At 52.6% G+C, this 16,279-nt stretch overlaps 7 protein-coding genes across 7 annotated transcripts; 3 read left to right on the forward strand and 4 right to left on the reverse strand.

Moving 5' to 3' along the window:
* Positions 1-586: 586 nt before the first annotated feature.
* On the reverse strand, positions 587-3,564 carry MAM_03959 (SNF2-related protein; the record flags this gene model as incomplete). The annotated part of the gene is made up of 9 exons (XM_040822758.1): positions 587-816; positions 867-1,498; positions 1,557-1,658; positions 1,716-1,988; positions 2,043-2,611; positions 2,663-3,085; positions 3,138-3,230; positions 3,293-3,378; positions 3,432-3,564. The coding sequence occupies 9 exons, from the start codon at positions 3,562-3,564 to the stop codon at positions 587-589; spliced, it is 2,541 nt and encodes an 846-aa protein (XP_040679264.1).
* A 915-nt stretch (positions 3,565-4,479) lies between these two features.
* MAM_03960 (cysteine dioxygenase) lies at positions 4,480-5,279 on the reverse strand (the record flags this gene model as incomplete). The annotated part of the gene is made up of 3 exons (XM_040822759.1): positions 4,480-4,601; positions 4,670-4,922; positions 5,001-5,279. 3 exons carry the CDS (start codon positions 5,277-5,279, stop codon positions 4,480-4,482), a joined length of 654 nt encoding a protein of 217 aa, XP_040679265.1.
* A 1,455-nt stretch (positions 5,280-6,734) lies between these two features.
* On the forward strand, positions 6,735-8,302 carry MAM_03961 (C4-dicarboxylate transporter/malic acid transport protein; the record flags this gene model as incomplete). Its single annotated transcript, XM_040822760.1, has 4 exons — positions 6,735-6,907; positions 7,024-7,262; positions 7,357-8,081; positions 8,153-8,302. The coding sequence occupies 4 exons, from the start codon at positions 6,735-6,737 to the stop codon at positions 8,300-8,302; spliced, it is 1,287 nt and encodes a 428-aa protein (XP_040679266.1).
* Positions 8,303-8,813: 511 nt separating this feature from the next.
* Positions 8,814-10,938, reverse strand: MAM_03962 (ATP synthase regulation protein NCA2; the record flags this gene model as incomplete). Its single annotated transcript, XM_040822761.1, has 2 exons — positions 8,814-10,812; positions 10,922-10,938. 2 exons carry the CDS (start codon positions 10,936-10,938, stop codon positions 8,814-8,816), a joined length of 2,016 nt encoding a protein of 671 aa, XP_040679267.1.
* A 1,236-nt stretch (positions 10,939-12,174) lies between these two features.
* Positions 12,175-13,286, forward strand: MAM_03963 (C-4 sterol methyl oxidase; the record flags this gene model as incomplete). Its single annotated transcript, XM_040822762.1, has 3 exons — positions 12,175-12,185; positions 12,276-12,381; positions 12,486-13,286. 3 exons carry the CDS (start codon positions 12,175-12,177, stop codon positions 13,284-13,286), a joined length of 918 nt encoding a protein of 305 aa, XP_040679268.1.
* A 1,288-nt stretch (positions 13,287-14,574) lies between these two features.
* On the forward strand, positions 14,575-14,874 carry MAM_03964 (uncharacterized protein; the record flags this gene model as incomplete). Its single annotated transcript, XM_040822763.1, has 1 exon — positions 14,575-14,874. One exon carries the CDS (start codon positions 14,575-14,577, stop codon positions 14,872-14,874), a length of 300 nt encoding a protein of 99 aa, XP_040679269.1.
* A 470-nt stretch (positions 14,875-15,344) lies between these two features.
* On the reverse strand, positions 15,345-15,851 carry MAM_03965 (uncharacterized protein; the record flags this gene model as incomplete). The annotated part of the gene is made up of 1 exon (XM_040822764.1): positions 15,345-15,851. The coding sequence occupies one exon, from the start codon at positions 15,849-15,851 to the stop codon at positions 15,345-15,347; it is 507 nt and encodes a 168-aa protein (XP_040679270.1).
* Positions 15,852-16,279: the final 428 nt, after the last annotated feature.

A 16,279-nucleotide genomic window follows, 5' to 3' on the forward strand; every position in this document is an offset into this window, starting at 1 on the left:
CCAATAGCTGTGGAGGAGCTGCACTGTGTGTGGTGTGTTTGGTAGTTGAAGCCTTTCGACGCAGGAAAATCGGCGGGGTGAGTTGCCGCCACGTTTGATGCCTATCGATACGTGCATTTGGCAGCAGTTTACAAGAGTGCTGAGTGGTTGAGAGGCCCGTCGCACTACAGCGACGTCTCCACTTCTCAGTACGTACTGTAACTACAAAGCGAGTATTTGCACATCTCAAAACATGCGAGTTTTCAATAGACCAACGTGAGGTGAGCCCTCGAACCACGCCAGAATTAGTAGTAGCCTTGCATACGGCGTCGGATACATTGCTCATAGCACACACAGTAGAGTCAGTTGGTTCAGAGCTGCTGTAAGCCCAATACCGATCCCAGGGGTAATCTCGACAATCAATATAGTATTTTCCCCGATGCTACGGCACATGTAGCGAATTTTGTGAAACAGGATTTCTCGAACTTGGTTCGTTCAATCAATGTGACTGTATTTAGATAGCCCAGTTGATCAGTAGCAATTTGCCCAGTCCCGAGAGACGCGTATCAACAACCTCCACACAATCTCTGCAAAAACCAATTTATCATCAAGACAACAGTCTCGCAATGTCTGCCAGTCTCGTGTCTTTGGTAGGCTTTTCTTTCTTTTCTTTCTCTTGAAAAGCCTTCGTAATGAGCGCCCTCTTCTCCTTTTGGATATCAAGGACTCGCTCTTCGACGGATCCTTCCACAAAGAGTCGCCAAACCGTTGTCTTTTTGGTCTGGCCGAGGCGGTGAACTCTGTCAATCGCTTGATCCTCAATTGCTGGTGCCCACCCTAGATGCTGTCAGTCATGAAAAGTTAGGCTTATGTAAAGTGGTACATACAGCTGTCAGACAAAATGACGGTGTCCGCAGATACAAGATTCAACCCGACGCTACAAACCGCCAAACTAGCGAGCATGACGCGAGTTTCCGCGTCGTTGTCCAGGGCCCGGACGGCAAGATCGCGTCTCTCCGTGTTCATGCTGCCATCTATGCGACTGTATTTTATCCCGGCGTCATCTAATTGGTTCTGGATGATGTTTAGAAATGAGGTCCACTGGGAAAATATGACCACTTTTGACCCATGGTTCTTTAATGTTGCCCGGAGAATCTGCAATAACGCCTCTGTTTTGGAGCTTTGAGTGTTTATGTCAAAGTTCTCATCAAAAAGCCCTTCAGCTGCTGGTTCAAGTAAACACTCCTCTGCAAGTTCATTTCTGCACATGGGGCATTTGTGTTGCATGCGAATGACCTTTGTGACACAAGCTCGGCAAAATACATGTCCGCAGTTTGTTATGACTGGCCCAGTAGGAATGTCGAAACAAATAGAGCAGTCCTCCTGACTCTCTACGTAGAGCCGGAGAGCTTCCTGGAGCAATGCCATGTTCTTGTCATTAAATGGCACCACGTCGTAGTCCTCGAGTAGTTTCGTCGACTGTTCTATGCGGTCTTTGCATAGGATCCAGTGATTGCAGCTGGGATGGCGCGTTAGTCTGCTTGGGGTACCCCGGGACGATGACGATGCGAACGCACCTTTGTCGTAACCGTAAAAGGCGCTCCAGGACGCCTTGGAACTGTCCTTTTTGACCAGTCGCCTTGGCCTGGTACTCTGCCAGGGCACCACGAGCCTCTGTGCTGAATACGACGTTAACACTCGGTGTATTTCCCAGGACAACGACATGATTTACTCACAGTAATGCCTCGTATTTTCGTTTCTCTGCCGGGTGAAATGTGATTTTGTGAAGGTATTCCTTCTTTTCGGGTATTTTCAGATCCACGAATTTCATGTCTTTTTTGCGTCGCAGGCAGATGTCCTGCATCAGAGCCTGCAGAATTATTTCTGCACTGGCGTCGCCGGAGGCTAATCGCCTTGTTATTCGGGATTTGAAAATTTCAGGGTGCTCAATGCCGCCGGTGATGTGGAGGAACTTTATGAGAGACTGCAAATCTCTCACAGAGTTGATGCTGTGAGCCGATTAGTATCACAAAATGGCCAGGTACGTGGCTTTGCTAACTTACATCGGGGTACCAGTCAATACCCATCGTGATTTGGCATTGATGGCACACGCGGCCAACGCGACTTTTGTTCTCGCATTCCGAATCGTGTGCCCTTCATCGAGTACCACTCGCCTCCACTGGATGCTTTGCGACAGCAAGACCTGGCGAACATTTGAATCCCTTTCACGGGCCAACTTTCCATAGCTGGTAATGACAACGTCGAAGGTCATCATCTCCTCTGCAGTCATATTTTTGTCGCCATGATAGATGAGAACACTCGGCAAACACCCCGGCTTGACATGTCTTTCAAACTGCTGTTGCCAGTTCGTCATGACACCAACAGGCGCAACAATAAGGGTGGTACCGGAACCTCCAGTCAAGATTAGGCTGATGACTTGAAGAGTCTTGCCAAGGCCCATGTCATCCGCCAGTATGCCTCCCGAAAAAAGCTGAGGAGCTGTTCTGCTCACAAAATTTGTGGCGATATTCCAGTAGTATCCTCTACTGTCTTGTTGCCATAGTTGAACTTGATTGGCCAAGTCCTTGGTTGGCAAGGCAGGCTTCTCTTTTGAAGTCATCCATGCCAGCCCCTGGTTCAGTGTTAGTGAAGTCATAAGCTAGAGAGAACCATGCCAGCGTACTTGTAGTTGGTAAGGCAAAAGTGTGGCCTGAAGAGCCGCGGGCTGACCACAGCTAGGCATTTTAGACAGATATTCCTCATCCACGGTAAACGTTTTAATGGCGTCTGCTCCGTTTCGAAAGTCCACTGCTTGGCTCTTTTTCAAGATGTCCTCCAAAGATATCTCTGGTTCTTCGGGATTTGTGGAACCCATCCTATAGTCAGTTCCTCCACCCTTCAAGCCCATCACGACCCTCTGAGCCTCCGCCTCTCTTCTCGTCTTGTTGAGCTGGGTCGCCTTGACTAGCTTGTCATCTTTAAGTCTTTTTTCAACTCTTGCTCTTTCTGTCGGATTGATAGGCCCATAGAAGAAAAGCGTAACTGGGCAATCGTACTGCCCCTTCGGCCCCGTTAACTGTGCTTCGAGCACGATGTCCCCGCAGTCCTGTCTCTGTGCGTCAATATAATGGCCTGAGTATCTGAAAGAGGTGGCATACAAGATAAGGCGCGACTTTTTGCACAACTTTGCGTGGAAGATGACCAATCTGTTGGTACATGACATTGTCGATTTTAATAGCGTTCCCGTCATACTAGGGTTAGATGTTAGAAGAGCTGGTAGGCTTGTCGCAACGGCTTGAATTCTGGGACCGACCTGGTTATCTGGTTCCCTCAGACAAAGAACCACTTCTCCGGTTGATGCGTGGCCTTTGTAATATTGAATGCCCACAATTTTTGTTTCTAATACCAAGTGTAAGAGTTTGTGGTTGTTGATCAAGATCAAAGTATCTTACCAAAAGTGCCGTAGAACTCTCTGGCTGGCCCTTCATCGTCCTGAGTCAAATCCAAAACCTCACGCTCGTCATCGGCCAACCGAGACGTCGCAAGAGGCTGGCTGAAAGGAAGGGAGGCCCGGCTGTTCTGCATTCCGGGACTTGATAAATAGCCTGTACCATTTGACAAAGGATTGTAAGAAGATGTTCCACCTACGCCAGTGGAAGACAATGCGAGAGCTGGTGAATGACGTTTGGGCTGATGATCTGAGTTACAAACATCTCGCAAGGCCCGTTTCTTGGAACCTGGCATGAGGGCTCTGCTCGGATGTTGGGTTAGCGTCAAAACTTCATTGCGAAAAGGCAGAAGTTTGGTTGGCAAATGAGATGCTTACGACGATGTCATTGTTCTAGAGTAGAATCACGCCAAGCAGATGTAAAATGCAAAAAAATAAGCAATTCGCAGAAATACTGCTTCACAGTTCTCTCCATGCAGCGCCGGCGCTCACTGTTCACTGTTCTTCCAACAGCAAAGCAAGGCTCATCAATTGTCGCGCCTCATTTTTGCCTAGCGCGATTCCTCAATCTTCGACACGCGAAGTCACGTGATACGATGGAGTTAGTCAGCACACAGTGAGGGCTCTAGTTCGACCCACTCACAATCCGTTCAGGACTAGCGCTAATCACGCAATCGATGACCCAGCCCAAGGGAAGGGTATGAAGAGCAACGACATCTCATTCACCAACTTTTCTTCTTCCAACTTCACTCCACAGTCATTTTTGGTGAGTGGAAGCGTTCTCAGAACGCGGGGTTTTTTTTGCATATCCCCAGTGCCATGCTATCATTATAAAAAGACGCTGCTAACCTAGGATTTCCACCAGCATACACTAGCCCCACAGCAGCCGCGGAAGGGAGCCTTGGACCAACCGAGCGGACTAGAGAATGGCTTCGAGTGACAATAGACAGAAGGAGAAGAAAAGGACTCGCTGGACACGCCAAAGAAAGACAAGCATATGCCGACATAAGGAGACACTCGCCCTGAGAGGCCTCATTGTATGCTTGGATCCTCTACTGCTTCAGAAGGCGACCATACGCCGAGTAGTAATGGCATCCGGGCACATGGCTACTCTTGCCGGTCTTCTCATTGAAGATACGGCACCCCTCTTTGGCAACATTCGGGGGAGTGTACACTGGCAAAGTTGCTAGTTAGGCTTGTGGCAAGCGTCGCATGAGGAACTGAGCGCAAGCGAGGACATACAGTGCAGGGACACAGCAAAGTCGCTGCCCCTATTGGCCACGCGGTGCAAGCCAAGTTCGTCGGCCATATAGGTGACACCATTTTCTTTATATGTCTTCTCAGATATGACAGTCATTGGTCCCTCCTCATCATCGTCTTCAGGAAAGGCGTAGCGGGTTTCGGTCAGAGTACCGCGCAGGATCTTCATCAGGCAATGAGCATTGCCATGATCGTGGATGGGACTCCCTTTTCCGGGAGACCATACGAGCACCAACTATACCTCCCGTGAGACAAGGTTGATCAGTCGCGATTTCGGGAAAAGCACCTTCATTATTAGGTGGCGACGACTTACCAAGTTGCTCTTGCCGTTGCCCTCGTCGACGAGGTTGCGAGTGTATCCCCGGCCGGCGTCACCATAGGCATATTTGGACCATTCCCTAGGATTGCTATCATAGTTGAGCATCAGCTCGGTCAACGAGCCAACGTCGACGTCGTCCGAGGTCAGTCCTGAAGAGGGGCCAAGGACCTTCTTCATCGTCAGGATGAGTTCCTCAAACTTGTCGGACTGTCGGCGTGTCGCAGCAGACTTGCTGTTGGTGGAGAGGACACTTGAGATAACGTCGACGGCCATCATGGCTTACTGTATCGATGAAGGATTACTGGCGTGGATGGGATATAGGGCTGGGACGTGGGTTTCGCGTATCACTTGATGTAGGGCAATATCGAGAAAGGACAACACGTCGACAAGGCACCGAGCGTTTCCTATCGGCGGAGATGGGGATACGCCGACTCCCTATCCGAGCCCACCAAGGTCACCTGAGCGGTTGGGCAGCGTCGGTGGATAGTATCACCGAGGTCGGACGGTGGGGTGGGGTGTCCAAAATATTTGTTCGGCCACCAACGAACTGCTAAATCAGCAGGAATGGCTTCAGTTGACGTGGGAAACCTTGAGGGGTGATGGGTTGTGACGACGGTGGTGCGATATGGTTGGTCGCCAGCAGAGCGAAAAGTGGATACCCCCGCTTGAAAGCAGTTGTCGAGATACGTATGCTCATATGCATGAGACACGGATACTCGAAACGGGGAACAAGGGGTGGGAGCGCCAAAATACCGCATCGTTGAAGGATGATATCGGCTAGAATCACATACGTGGAGCAGAGTATTGCGTGGCTGTCGGGTGAGGCAGTATTTAGAACACTTGATAGTTTCGAAACTATGGAGTACGCGTTTTTTTTACAAATTCTGGTGTAGGAGTGGCCACTAATAAGAAAAGTGGATGGGAACTCGTATCCAACCAAGCCCCCCTCGCTTCAAGTACCGGGACTCGTGGTACTCAAAAAAAGTAAGTACCTAGGTAGGTACGTAAGTACATATATGACATATGGCACCCGTATTGACGGGCGGCATCGGCCAGAGCGACACCGGAGACGCCCCGAAGAGCGCTAGAAAAAAATGGTCAAATCGGCCCAGAGGTCGGAAGTCGGCACCAAGCAGGATCACCGTCAGTTGACATGACCCCAGTGCCAGGAGCAGAAGTGGCATAATGGTATTCCCCCAATTTTAGAAGGTGCGACGACGGTGGTGCAGCGGAGATGCAAAGAATTATTACTCATCAATGATCATGGCCCGCACGAGTTCCGCGGTGGCGTCACGAGTCGCACAGGTCAGGTTGTTGCCGCCATTTCCGTCACTCTGCTCGTCACGTCGGCTTCCGCAGTGGCGGACGGCGCATCGAGCAGCGCCAGCCGGCCGCAAGAGGGTGCACGTAGAAGGCAGAAGGCACCGGGGGGCGCATGGGCGCTGCACTGGGGTTTTCTCGGACTGGGCGGCGGCGTCAAGTTTTCGTTTAAAGGAAGGTGCAATCCACGTTATCGGGATTTCTCTTGCCGCCTTCGCGCTGACGCTGTTGTCGGGACATCATCCGCATTCATTTGCTGTTTGCTGTTTTCTGTTCGCTGTTCGCAGTCCTCGCCTTCGTCCTTTGCGCAATACGTGCCATAGTACGTGCGATAACCTGCCCGCCCAGCAGCCATGCCGGATGGCCTCTCGTACTCCGTACCTGTCGTCGGAAAACTCGACCTGCGCAATGAGCATCAATGACGTGGCCGACCACAACGCCAGCGACAATGAAGGCAGCGTGAACGTGAATGTGAACGTGAACGCTGGCGTCTCGCCGCTTCAGGAGACGCCATGTAAGAAGAGGCGGTCGGAGTTGCAGGAACAGGGATGGCGGCGCATCATCCGCAACTTTACGCCTTCGTAAGTCATCAGTCATCACCAATACTATGTGCTGGGACGCTGGGACGCTGGGACGCTGGGACGGCCAACCGGCGTTTGAGATGGCCGTGCAAAACTAACCATTTGTTCCGTGATAGATGGTTCGCAGTCAACATGGGGACTGGCATTGTTTCCATCCTCCTCCTCCATCTGCCGTACAATGCCCAATGGCTCCAGTACATCAGCTACATCTTCTTCGGCCTCAACATCCTCCTCTTCGCAGCCTTTTTGTGCATTTCCGTGGCGCGTTATACTGCCTATCCCGAAATATGGCAGGCCATGATTTCCCATCCAGGACAGTCGTTGTTCCTGGGCTGCTTCCCAATAGGTTTTGCCAGTATGTTCTCGCCGCGCCTCCTTATCACCAACCCAGGACATGTGCCGCCACCTGTGCTTTTTCGTCATGCGACACGCTGACTTTGGTTCAACAGCCATCATCAACATGATGATCTTCAGTTGCGCACAATGGGGCGACTGGCTCGTCTACCTCGCCTGGGCATTCTGGTGGGTAGACGTGCTCCTCTCCATGGCCACCGCCATCACCATGCCCTTCATCGTCATGCATCGCCATAAACCGGGACTGAACAACACCACCGCTGCTTTGCTGCTTCCTATCGTGCCCACCGTCGTCGCTGCCGCCACGGGGGGCGTCGTCGCCGAAGCACTGCCTAACCACGGACACGCATTCACCACCCTCATTGCCTCCTACATCCTCTGGGGCATCGGCGAATCTCTGTCCGCCTGCGTCCTGGCCCTCTACTTCCACCGCCTGACCATCCATTCCCTTCCGCCAAAGGAGGTCATCGTTTCCGTCTTCCTGCCCGTCGGACCCCTCGGCCAGGGCGGTTTCGGCATTCAGCAGCTCGGCAAAGTAGCCGTCAAGCTGCTCTCGGCAACATCAGCCTTCCAAGCAGCCAGCGTAGACGTCGCGCGCGGTGCCGAGATGCTGTATGTCCTAGGCGTGTTCATAGGCATGATCATGTGGGGATTCGCTCTTGTATGGGTCTGCTTCGCGCTCATTAGCCTGGCAACGATCCGTGACTTTCCCTTCAACATGGGCTGGTGGGGGTTCACTTTCCCCTTGGGCGTCTGGGCGACGTGCACGAGCATGCTGGCGATAAATTTGGACAGTGATTTCTTCAAGGTGGCCACGGTGGTGAGTCCGCCGCTTCGAGAGAGGTCGCGCTGCTCGAAATGCTGTTCCATGCCTGCTGACCCGAGTGATAGGTCATTTCCCTGTCCGTACTTCTCCTCTGGATCATGGTTGCCGCCAGGACGCTTCGTCTAGCCGTAACAGGCGAGTTGTTCTTCGCGCCCTGTCTTAAGGATCTCAAAGAAAAGGAGCCGCGACGAGGAGACTCGGGTGAACGAGTTTGAGGGTCCATGTCTTTGGGGAGTAATATAGAGGTTATTCGTACGGAATCTCGGTTGTACATGTATGAGATTCCATTTCATTTAGAGCTTCCACAAAGCGATGGCATATCAGAACGAAGATAAAGCATCTGGCGTTTTTTTGGAAGAGCATGGTTGAAGAAATCAAGTCGAATTATCAAAAGCCCCATGGGGAAACCTAGAGTTTATCATGTACAGCAAGAGGACCATCTAGCTAGTAGTACTGTGGTAATATCCTTGCAAGCTGATAAAACACACCTTGATGGTTGGCTGTGTCGCGCGATAAGGTAGCTCTCCCAATGAGGCGGCATTTTGCAGCCGGGGCGTGACAATTAAAAGAGAAACATGTAGTCATGTGTTTTCTTGTTGCGGTATCTATCTAATCCGCCTTCAGGGCTTCACCTCAAGCGCTATGCCATGCACGTGTGACTTGTATAAATCCACGACCCAAAAAAAAAAAAAATTAAAAAAATAAAAAAATACCGCCCCGTCCTCTTCATTTAAGCCATCTGGCATAGGCCCACCGAATCCGCTCCAAGGCCTTGGTCTGCACTTGGATGCCCTTGATGTTGGCCAAGTCGTCAAGGTCTTCCAGAAATTCCTTTTCGATATCCCGAGGCATCAAATTGCTTGCGTAGCTGCGGAGAACGTGTACTTCGCATAATAGCAAGCCGTGGTCCTTGTAGGACAAGACATTGTTTTCCGTCGGCCTGGCTTCCGATAATATTCTGTCAATGTTACGTAGGATCCGTACAGCCTTGCCGGACTTCTTGTCTCGTCGCAAGCCGCTTCGTCCTCCAAATATTCCTCGTAGGTACTGAAGCACGCCGATTGACACCAACACCCCTGGCGTCAAGCCCACAAAGCCAAACACTAGCTCTTGGCTCTTAAGAAGAGAGTCAATGCCGGTCATGGCCACTTCCAGATCTACCTTGGTCTTTTGTACCTGGATCAACAGCGACCGGACTAGATCGCCACGGATGGCGCCGACAAGAGGGCTGCGAAGGTCTTGTTCGTACGCCCTCAGCACAGGCGTCACGTCTCCTTCGGCAACCCTGTTTCGGATCTCGGCAAGTTGCATGTCCGTAATGGAGCAATTTCCTTCAAACGCAAAATGCGGCTTGTCCTTGGCAAAGTCGACAACCATCCGTTCCAAACTTTCACGGTCGGCTTTCAGACTGTCTCGGCTCATAATGGCAATATCACTGGTCGAGTCATGGCGGATAGTCTTGATGACTTTTGTCGTCGGCTGCACAACCCAGTTGAACCAAAAGTCTCGGATGGTACCACCGAGGCTCGTAATCCAGTTGATAATTTCGTCTTGACGCGAAATCAGGATGCGCAAAACAGTGGTAGATGACAACACTCCAACCACCGTCGGAAGCCAGTACCTGATGAGGCGTGAGGGTCGGCCATTCTCCCTAGCAAGGCTTTGCATGTTGTTGAAATGCTCCGGGAGTGTCTTGTCTATTATGCGCAAGAGTCGACGGGACAACACAGCTGGGCGGTCCGGCGTAACACTCTCTTCCAAGTGAATGGACAGCTCAGGGTCCTCTTCCACGCCAGCAAAGACTTTATCTTCGAAGTCGTGGATATTCACGTCCAGGGTACAGACCTCCTTCAGGACCATGTCCATCAATGCAACACTGCGCTCAACCACGCCTTTGAGGTCATGACTGTCTTGCACATCAGCCTTGTCATCGTCATGACCAAACTGAAGGCCCTCGTCCATCAGCACTCCGAGCCCGCTGGCTGTGATTTCTCGCAACTTGCGGAGATGGGCTTGCTTTCGACGAGCCTCCGACCGACAAAACGCCACAGGTGAAAGAACCTTCCGTTGGATGTTGGCAAAGGAGCGCTCCTGAATAGTGCCACGCACAATAGCATAAAACTGACGCCATTGCTGGGATACGCCGGCAGCAGTGGAGTCGACAAGCTCGGCGGGCGAGTCTCTGACAGACAGGGACTGCAAGCGCATCCTGCTTGCGCTGTATACTTCCAGTGTCCATGCCCACAGCCGAACTGGCGACGTCTGGACAGTGTAGAGACTGCTGTAGGTGTACGAGCTCAACACATCGGACCAATACCAAATATCGTCGTTGAGTGGAATGATTTGATCGAGCAGGGAGTTGAGAATGGCGCCGTATATATGGACGGTGGCCTTGGTCACCAGCAGCCATTCGATCTCATCCTCATAAGCACTCTTGGCCACTGGTTGCCCTGCTTGGTCAAACTGCCTGATGGCATGCTTTTGCAAAGATGGCAACCCGGACTGGGCGAGGAGTGCCTTGACACGATGCAGCGGAAGCACAGAATCGGAGGCGGAAGTTGCACTGAGGGACTGGACAATCCGAAGCAACTCATCCAGTCGTGGAGAGGCGAAAGCATCAGCAGTGACAAATGCACGCTCTTGTACATCAGAACGACCATCGTCTGATGCGGCTTCTGATATTACCGGCAACCGGTCCAGATAGGCATCCAGACGGCGGACTTGGCTGGGGAAGCAAAAAAAAAATAAAAGAAAAGAAAATCAGCCCACACGGAACAAAGGCGTGCCGGCAGCAAAGGAGGGCAACCAGCACTTGGACTGGTACTTGTACTTACTCGGACACCAGCGACATGATACAGAAAAGGACAAAGCCAATGGTGAATATCGAGGCCCGTCAGCTGGAATGGAACGGAAAAGACTGGAGCGCGGCTTGGCCTCCAACGACGACGAGGCCAGGCCTAGTGCCAGACTGACAGAGCCTCAATCGGCATGGATCGAACCGACCAAGCGGGAAAGTCTGTTGATTCCGGGAGATTGTGTGGGGGAGCGAATCGGGAACAAATCCAAAGGTCTGTCAGCCAAAGGTAAATTGTTGACTGGCTCATCACACCGTGCGTGGAGTGGCCGACAGGGAACGGGTTTCGCTCTGTTTATTACGGGAATCGGCTGGGGCTGGCGAGAGGGAAATAGAATTTCTGACTTGGAGGTGGAAGCGGAAGTGCATGACCAAGAAAAGGTCCTGTCAGATTGGCCGGGTGGTCTCGTGGGGCTCCAGTCAGGCGATCCTCGTGTTCGGATCCAAGGCGAAGAGCAACGACGTTTTGAAGCAGACGGCGGAGACAAAGGCCACTCTGACGGCTTTCAGTCTTTCACAGGGACGTTGTCCACACAAGCCGGCGCAACATGGGGGGAGTAAAGAGTTTGGTCCGGGGGGCTGCGACAATTGACAACCTTGATGCTCTTCTCAAGGCAGCAGTACCCGGTAACAACCGCCATGAATCAGATCGTTGGAGACGAACAACAGGGACGTTACGTTGGGCGGTGGCAAGGCGCTGTGACGCCCGGCGACGACGCGCGTATTCGTATTTGTGCCAAGTCCTATCGATACAGAGCTACTACTTGCTATTCTCCCAGGTACGTACCCCACGGCTGGGAAGCGCGACGTTGGAGGTGGCACCACTCTCAGAACGCGGCCCCGATGGCAAGCTGCAAGCATGAGAGCTGCAAGTGCCCTGCAAGTACCGGGCTGTGCCTCCAAGCGTATCCACCGCACTGGCCACAGCCAAAGGTACCTGATCGCGTCCTCAAAGCACTTCGGTGGGTGGCGGTCTGTTTGATCGGTCCCCTGGAAATAATCTACGTGACGCTAATAATCAGGCCAGAAACGAGAAATGAACCGCGATAAAATTCAATCGGACCCCCCCGCCGCTGTCGCAGTCTGGTCCCTTTGCATCCATCAATCAGTCGTCGCCCTGCCTTGTTGTCGTTGTCAATCTTCTCTTCTCATACGTCGTTTGCACATTGTTAATCCTGCTCCTTCTTGTAATATCTTGTTCCTAGCGAGGCTCTGCCTGTCTCGCCCGTCTCTATGGACCTGGCGTGAGTTTTACGCTTCCTCTCAGCATGACGGGCCCCCTTTTGTCGGAGACGATGCACCACGGCAATGCTAACAAGCGTTCGTTTTTACAGCAACACCACCGTTGGCGCCCTGAACCAAACTCAGGATTATTTCAGTGTCTTCGAGGAGGTCTCCAGGTACAATGTCAACCTCAACTACTTCGAGCGCCTCTGGGCAGTACGTCCTCCCCTCGCCACCGCGTCTCCCTCCCTGTTCTATTTGGAACTTCGCCAGGGTCATAATCCATCGTCGGGCGGACAAAATCGTTGACCAACTGATAGGCTTGGTATCTGTACATGCAGAACGACACCCTCGCGACTGGCATCCTGAGCTTCGTCATGCACGAGCTCGTCTACTTCGGCCGCTGCCTGCCCTTTATCATCATGGACAAAATTCCCTACTTCCACAAGTACAAGATCCAAAACCAGAAGATCCCGACCCTGAAGGAACAGTGGGATTGCGCCGCCATTGTTCTCATCAGCCACTTCACCGCCGAGCTTCCTCAGATCTGGGTGTTCCACCCCATTGCCACCTACTTTGGCATGGATTACGGCGTACCATTCCCATCTCTCTGGAAGATGGCCATTCAAATTTCTATCCTCTTCGTCATGGAGGATACCTGGCACTACTGGTTCCACCGGGCTCTGCACCACGGGCCTCTCTACAAGGCTATTCACAAGATGCATCACACCTACTCTGCTCCGTTCGGTCTGGCAGCCGAGTACGCTTCGCCTATTGAGACGATGCTCCTCGGCATGGGTGTAGTTGGGTCTCCCATCATCCTGCTCTCCGTCACCGGTGACCTTCACCTCGTCACGATGTATGTCTGGATCATCCTCCGCCTCTTCCAGGCCATCGATGCCCACAGCGGCTATGACTTCCCCTGGAGCCTGCGTCACATCCTGCCCTTCTGGGCCGGCGCCGACCACCACGACATGCACCACGAGAGGTTTATCGGAAATTATTCCTCCAGCTTCCGCTGGTGGGACTTTTTCCTAGACACCGAGGCCGGTCCCGAGGCCAACAAGAAGCGTCGTGAGCGAAAGCTCAAGGCCATCAAGGACGCCAAGAAGGAGAATTAACAGTTTGATTCGCAAGTGTCGCTAGAGATGTGCACGTTTCGTTTCCTTGAATGGTCTTGACGACTAGAAGAGTGTGTTCATCAAGTTGGTAGAATCGACAATTCTGGGACTAATGGCGTGTCGCAGGAGAGGACGTGTCGGAAAGAGACATTGGAGATGAGTCCTCGTGAACGACTATAGACTAATGGTCATGCATATCATGCGGCCCAAGCCAGTCAAACAGGCAGTGCTGGCGTTCGCCCGTGGCGTTTTTGGCAAGTTGCCACACAGCATGGCACTACATGATTTATTGTACATATAACATTTTGTTGTGTCATGCCCGAGGGAGCCCTCAGATCAGAGTAGTTAATAATTCTTGACTCGGCCATTCGCTTCATTGAATGGCCGGCGGCCGCCAACATCACGAGACCAGCCATGTTTGCAGTCACACGTCGGTGCGACACGAGCCCGGAGAGCATCACCCACGGTGCCAGAGCTGCTCGTCGTAGGAGGCCTCGTCGGCATCAACACGTTCCACCCGGCGAATCTGCCTCACAAGGTCCATGGAAACCCAATCACTTGTGCGCCTTTGGCGTACAGCAACCCCCCGACAAAGAAGCAGCCGTGTCCGCAAGCCCCTTGACCTTCGCCTCGTTGCTCGCAGGCTCCGGATCCAGCTCCCCAAAGTCCCTGGCAACAGCATCGCATATCCCGGCCAATTTGACATCCTTCTCCGATAACCCCTGGGGATTATGCGTCGTCCACCGAACAAACGCGGTATTGTAGACCTGTGCCTCGTCCCGTCAGACCGGCGTTCCTCACGGGTGCAACGGACGTATCAAGGCGCACGTTTGACCATTCAGGGTGGTGGTTGTGAAGTTTGCACTGCAGCGATACGGCGGTCATGAAGTCCTGCACCAAACCCTTAGCCGTTGGCCCTGTCCTCGGCTCTCGCGTTTCCCAGCACGGCATACCCATGTCTTTGCAAACGTCTTGAACTTGAAGCTTCGCTCCAGGGCCTGCCCCTGGGAGGATAGCGCCCATCGCCCTCCGGAGGAAATCAAGAGAGGCGTGAGCGCCGATGCGGTGGAGGTTTCGTCGGTGCCTGGCGAGAACCTGGGCTGCATGGTGGAGTATGGTGCGGCGGGATAGATGCGCGAGGGAAGGGCGCCGGCGGCGGTTGTTGCTCGCAGGAGCCGGGACATGTTATCGCAGCTGTTGGTGCGATGAGGTCGAGAACTGGGTGCCGACTTGGCTGGTGGAGGGACAGAAACTTCAAGGGTCCCCGCCGCCCGCCCACGCGCGGGTGATGGAACAGAACGTCAACGTTCTCTTGAGACCGGCAGCCGCACAAAGTACCCGTCTCGGCGACCCCGTCGAGGACTTTGCACGGCTTCTTTGCGCGCCAGGATCGCCGAGGGGGGGAACTTGGTATTTACTATTTACAACGGTACACGTTCCAATCAAGTCCGGCCCTGACAACCCCGTCTTCCTGATTACCCAGAGTCCCAATATCATGGTCAAGCAGGACGCCAAACTCGTCCCGACGCCACATCTTATCCGGGTCCCGGGTGCCGACTACGTTGGCCAACCCCAGGGGCTTGCTTAGTGGGCAGAGGCCGCAGAGCACTGCTCGGTCCGATCGAAAAGTCCAAGGTCTCATGAAAGCTGACCATCATGTTCGAATTCTACACTGGGTTGGTTGCGGTCTGCGTGCGGAACTCGACGAAAATGCTGAATGTTTGGCCATGGCACACGTTCTAGTAGTGCAAATCATCCATGAGAGTTCGCGTGTGACTGCATTAGATTAGACCCGTGCTTTTTGGGCTCTTGATACATAGTTTGCAATGATACTGCTAGGATGCAGAGTATCTTGTCAAGTGACTCAAGTTTCCAGTGACAAGATACAGCGTAGCAAATCATACATCAACCAGTGTTAAGTGGAAACGTATTACGCACGCGTGACAAGTTTCTTCCAAAACTCTGTCGGATGCATACCTAGGTTTCTTTCTGGGCTGTGTCCCCAAATCACGCACCGTAAGTCGTTCAGCAGACGGAGCTGAAAGACTCTGGAAGGGACTAGGAGTTCTCACCCTGGTTTCTGGTGATTCCGGCCTCGGCCAAGTTTGGCAAGACCAAGTAATCTGGCAGAAATCCGTTATGCGAGATGGATGTCAGAGCGCAGAAGGCCGCATGGGAACATTTGATTAAAGCCGTTGTATGCGGCTCTGGTGACATGAGAAGAAGCATGACCACCTCATAAACGCTGGCAGAATCGGGCAGTCTCGAGATGGTGAGCTTGAGACAGGATGATGACCCGCTTTTTAGTGTTGTTCGATCCTCTTGTTGCTGACAAACCAGACTGTTGTTGGGTCCGTCCTTGACCGACGCCTCCTCGGCAACAGAACATCTCGAAGCTAAGCTCTCACAGAAGCAGCAGGGTCTCGTGGGGATGCTCAGGTTGATGCTGAGGACCTGGAGAAGTGAATAGTCGTTGGTATCGATATTGACATTGTCACTGCCATTGGCATTGGTAAGAAGTGAACCGCGAACCCATGGTCGTCTCGTCCTGACTCCTGTGGACATGGCTGGGGACAACTGGGAGAATGAAGTTGAGATGACATTAAAAGCCAGCAACCAGTCGTCACGCCCTCCATGCCAGATGTCGTCTCGGGAGGTCCACTTTGCTTCGTTGCAGCCCAGCCACACCATTTCCCGCTGCGTGCAATATGTAATACATAGTCCGTGTTCCGCAGCGGCTGTTGATTGATGAATCGAGGAGTCGAGGTGCAACTGCTAATGTTCAAGGCTGAGTGGTCATGCAGATGCAGGCGCAGAGGGGCCCATGGAACCGATGTAGGGACGTGGACGACCGGGAGACAAGCTGAACTCTCCGTGCCAAAGACCTGGAGACATGCAGATCACGTAGTTGGTCTTTCTAGTTATTATTAGCAGTTGGCTTCACGCTTTGTTTCCGGCAGTCTTATTTTCGTTACATAAGCCGATTCCCATGA

This window comes from Metarhizium album, assembly GCF_000804445.1.
Source record: "Metarhizium album ARSEF 1941 chromosome Unknown scaffold_8, whole genome shotgun sequence".
NCBI lineage: Eukaryota > Fungi > Ascomycota > Sordariomycetes > Hypocreales > Clavicipitaceae > Metarhizium > Metarhizium album.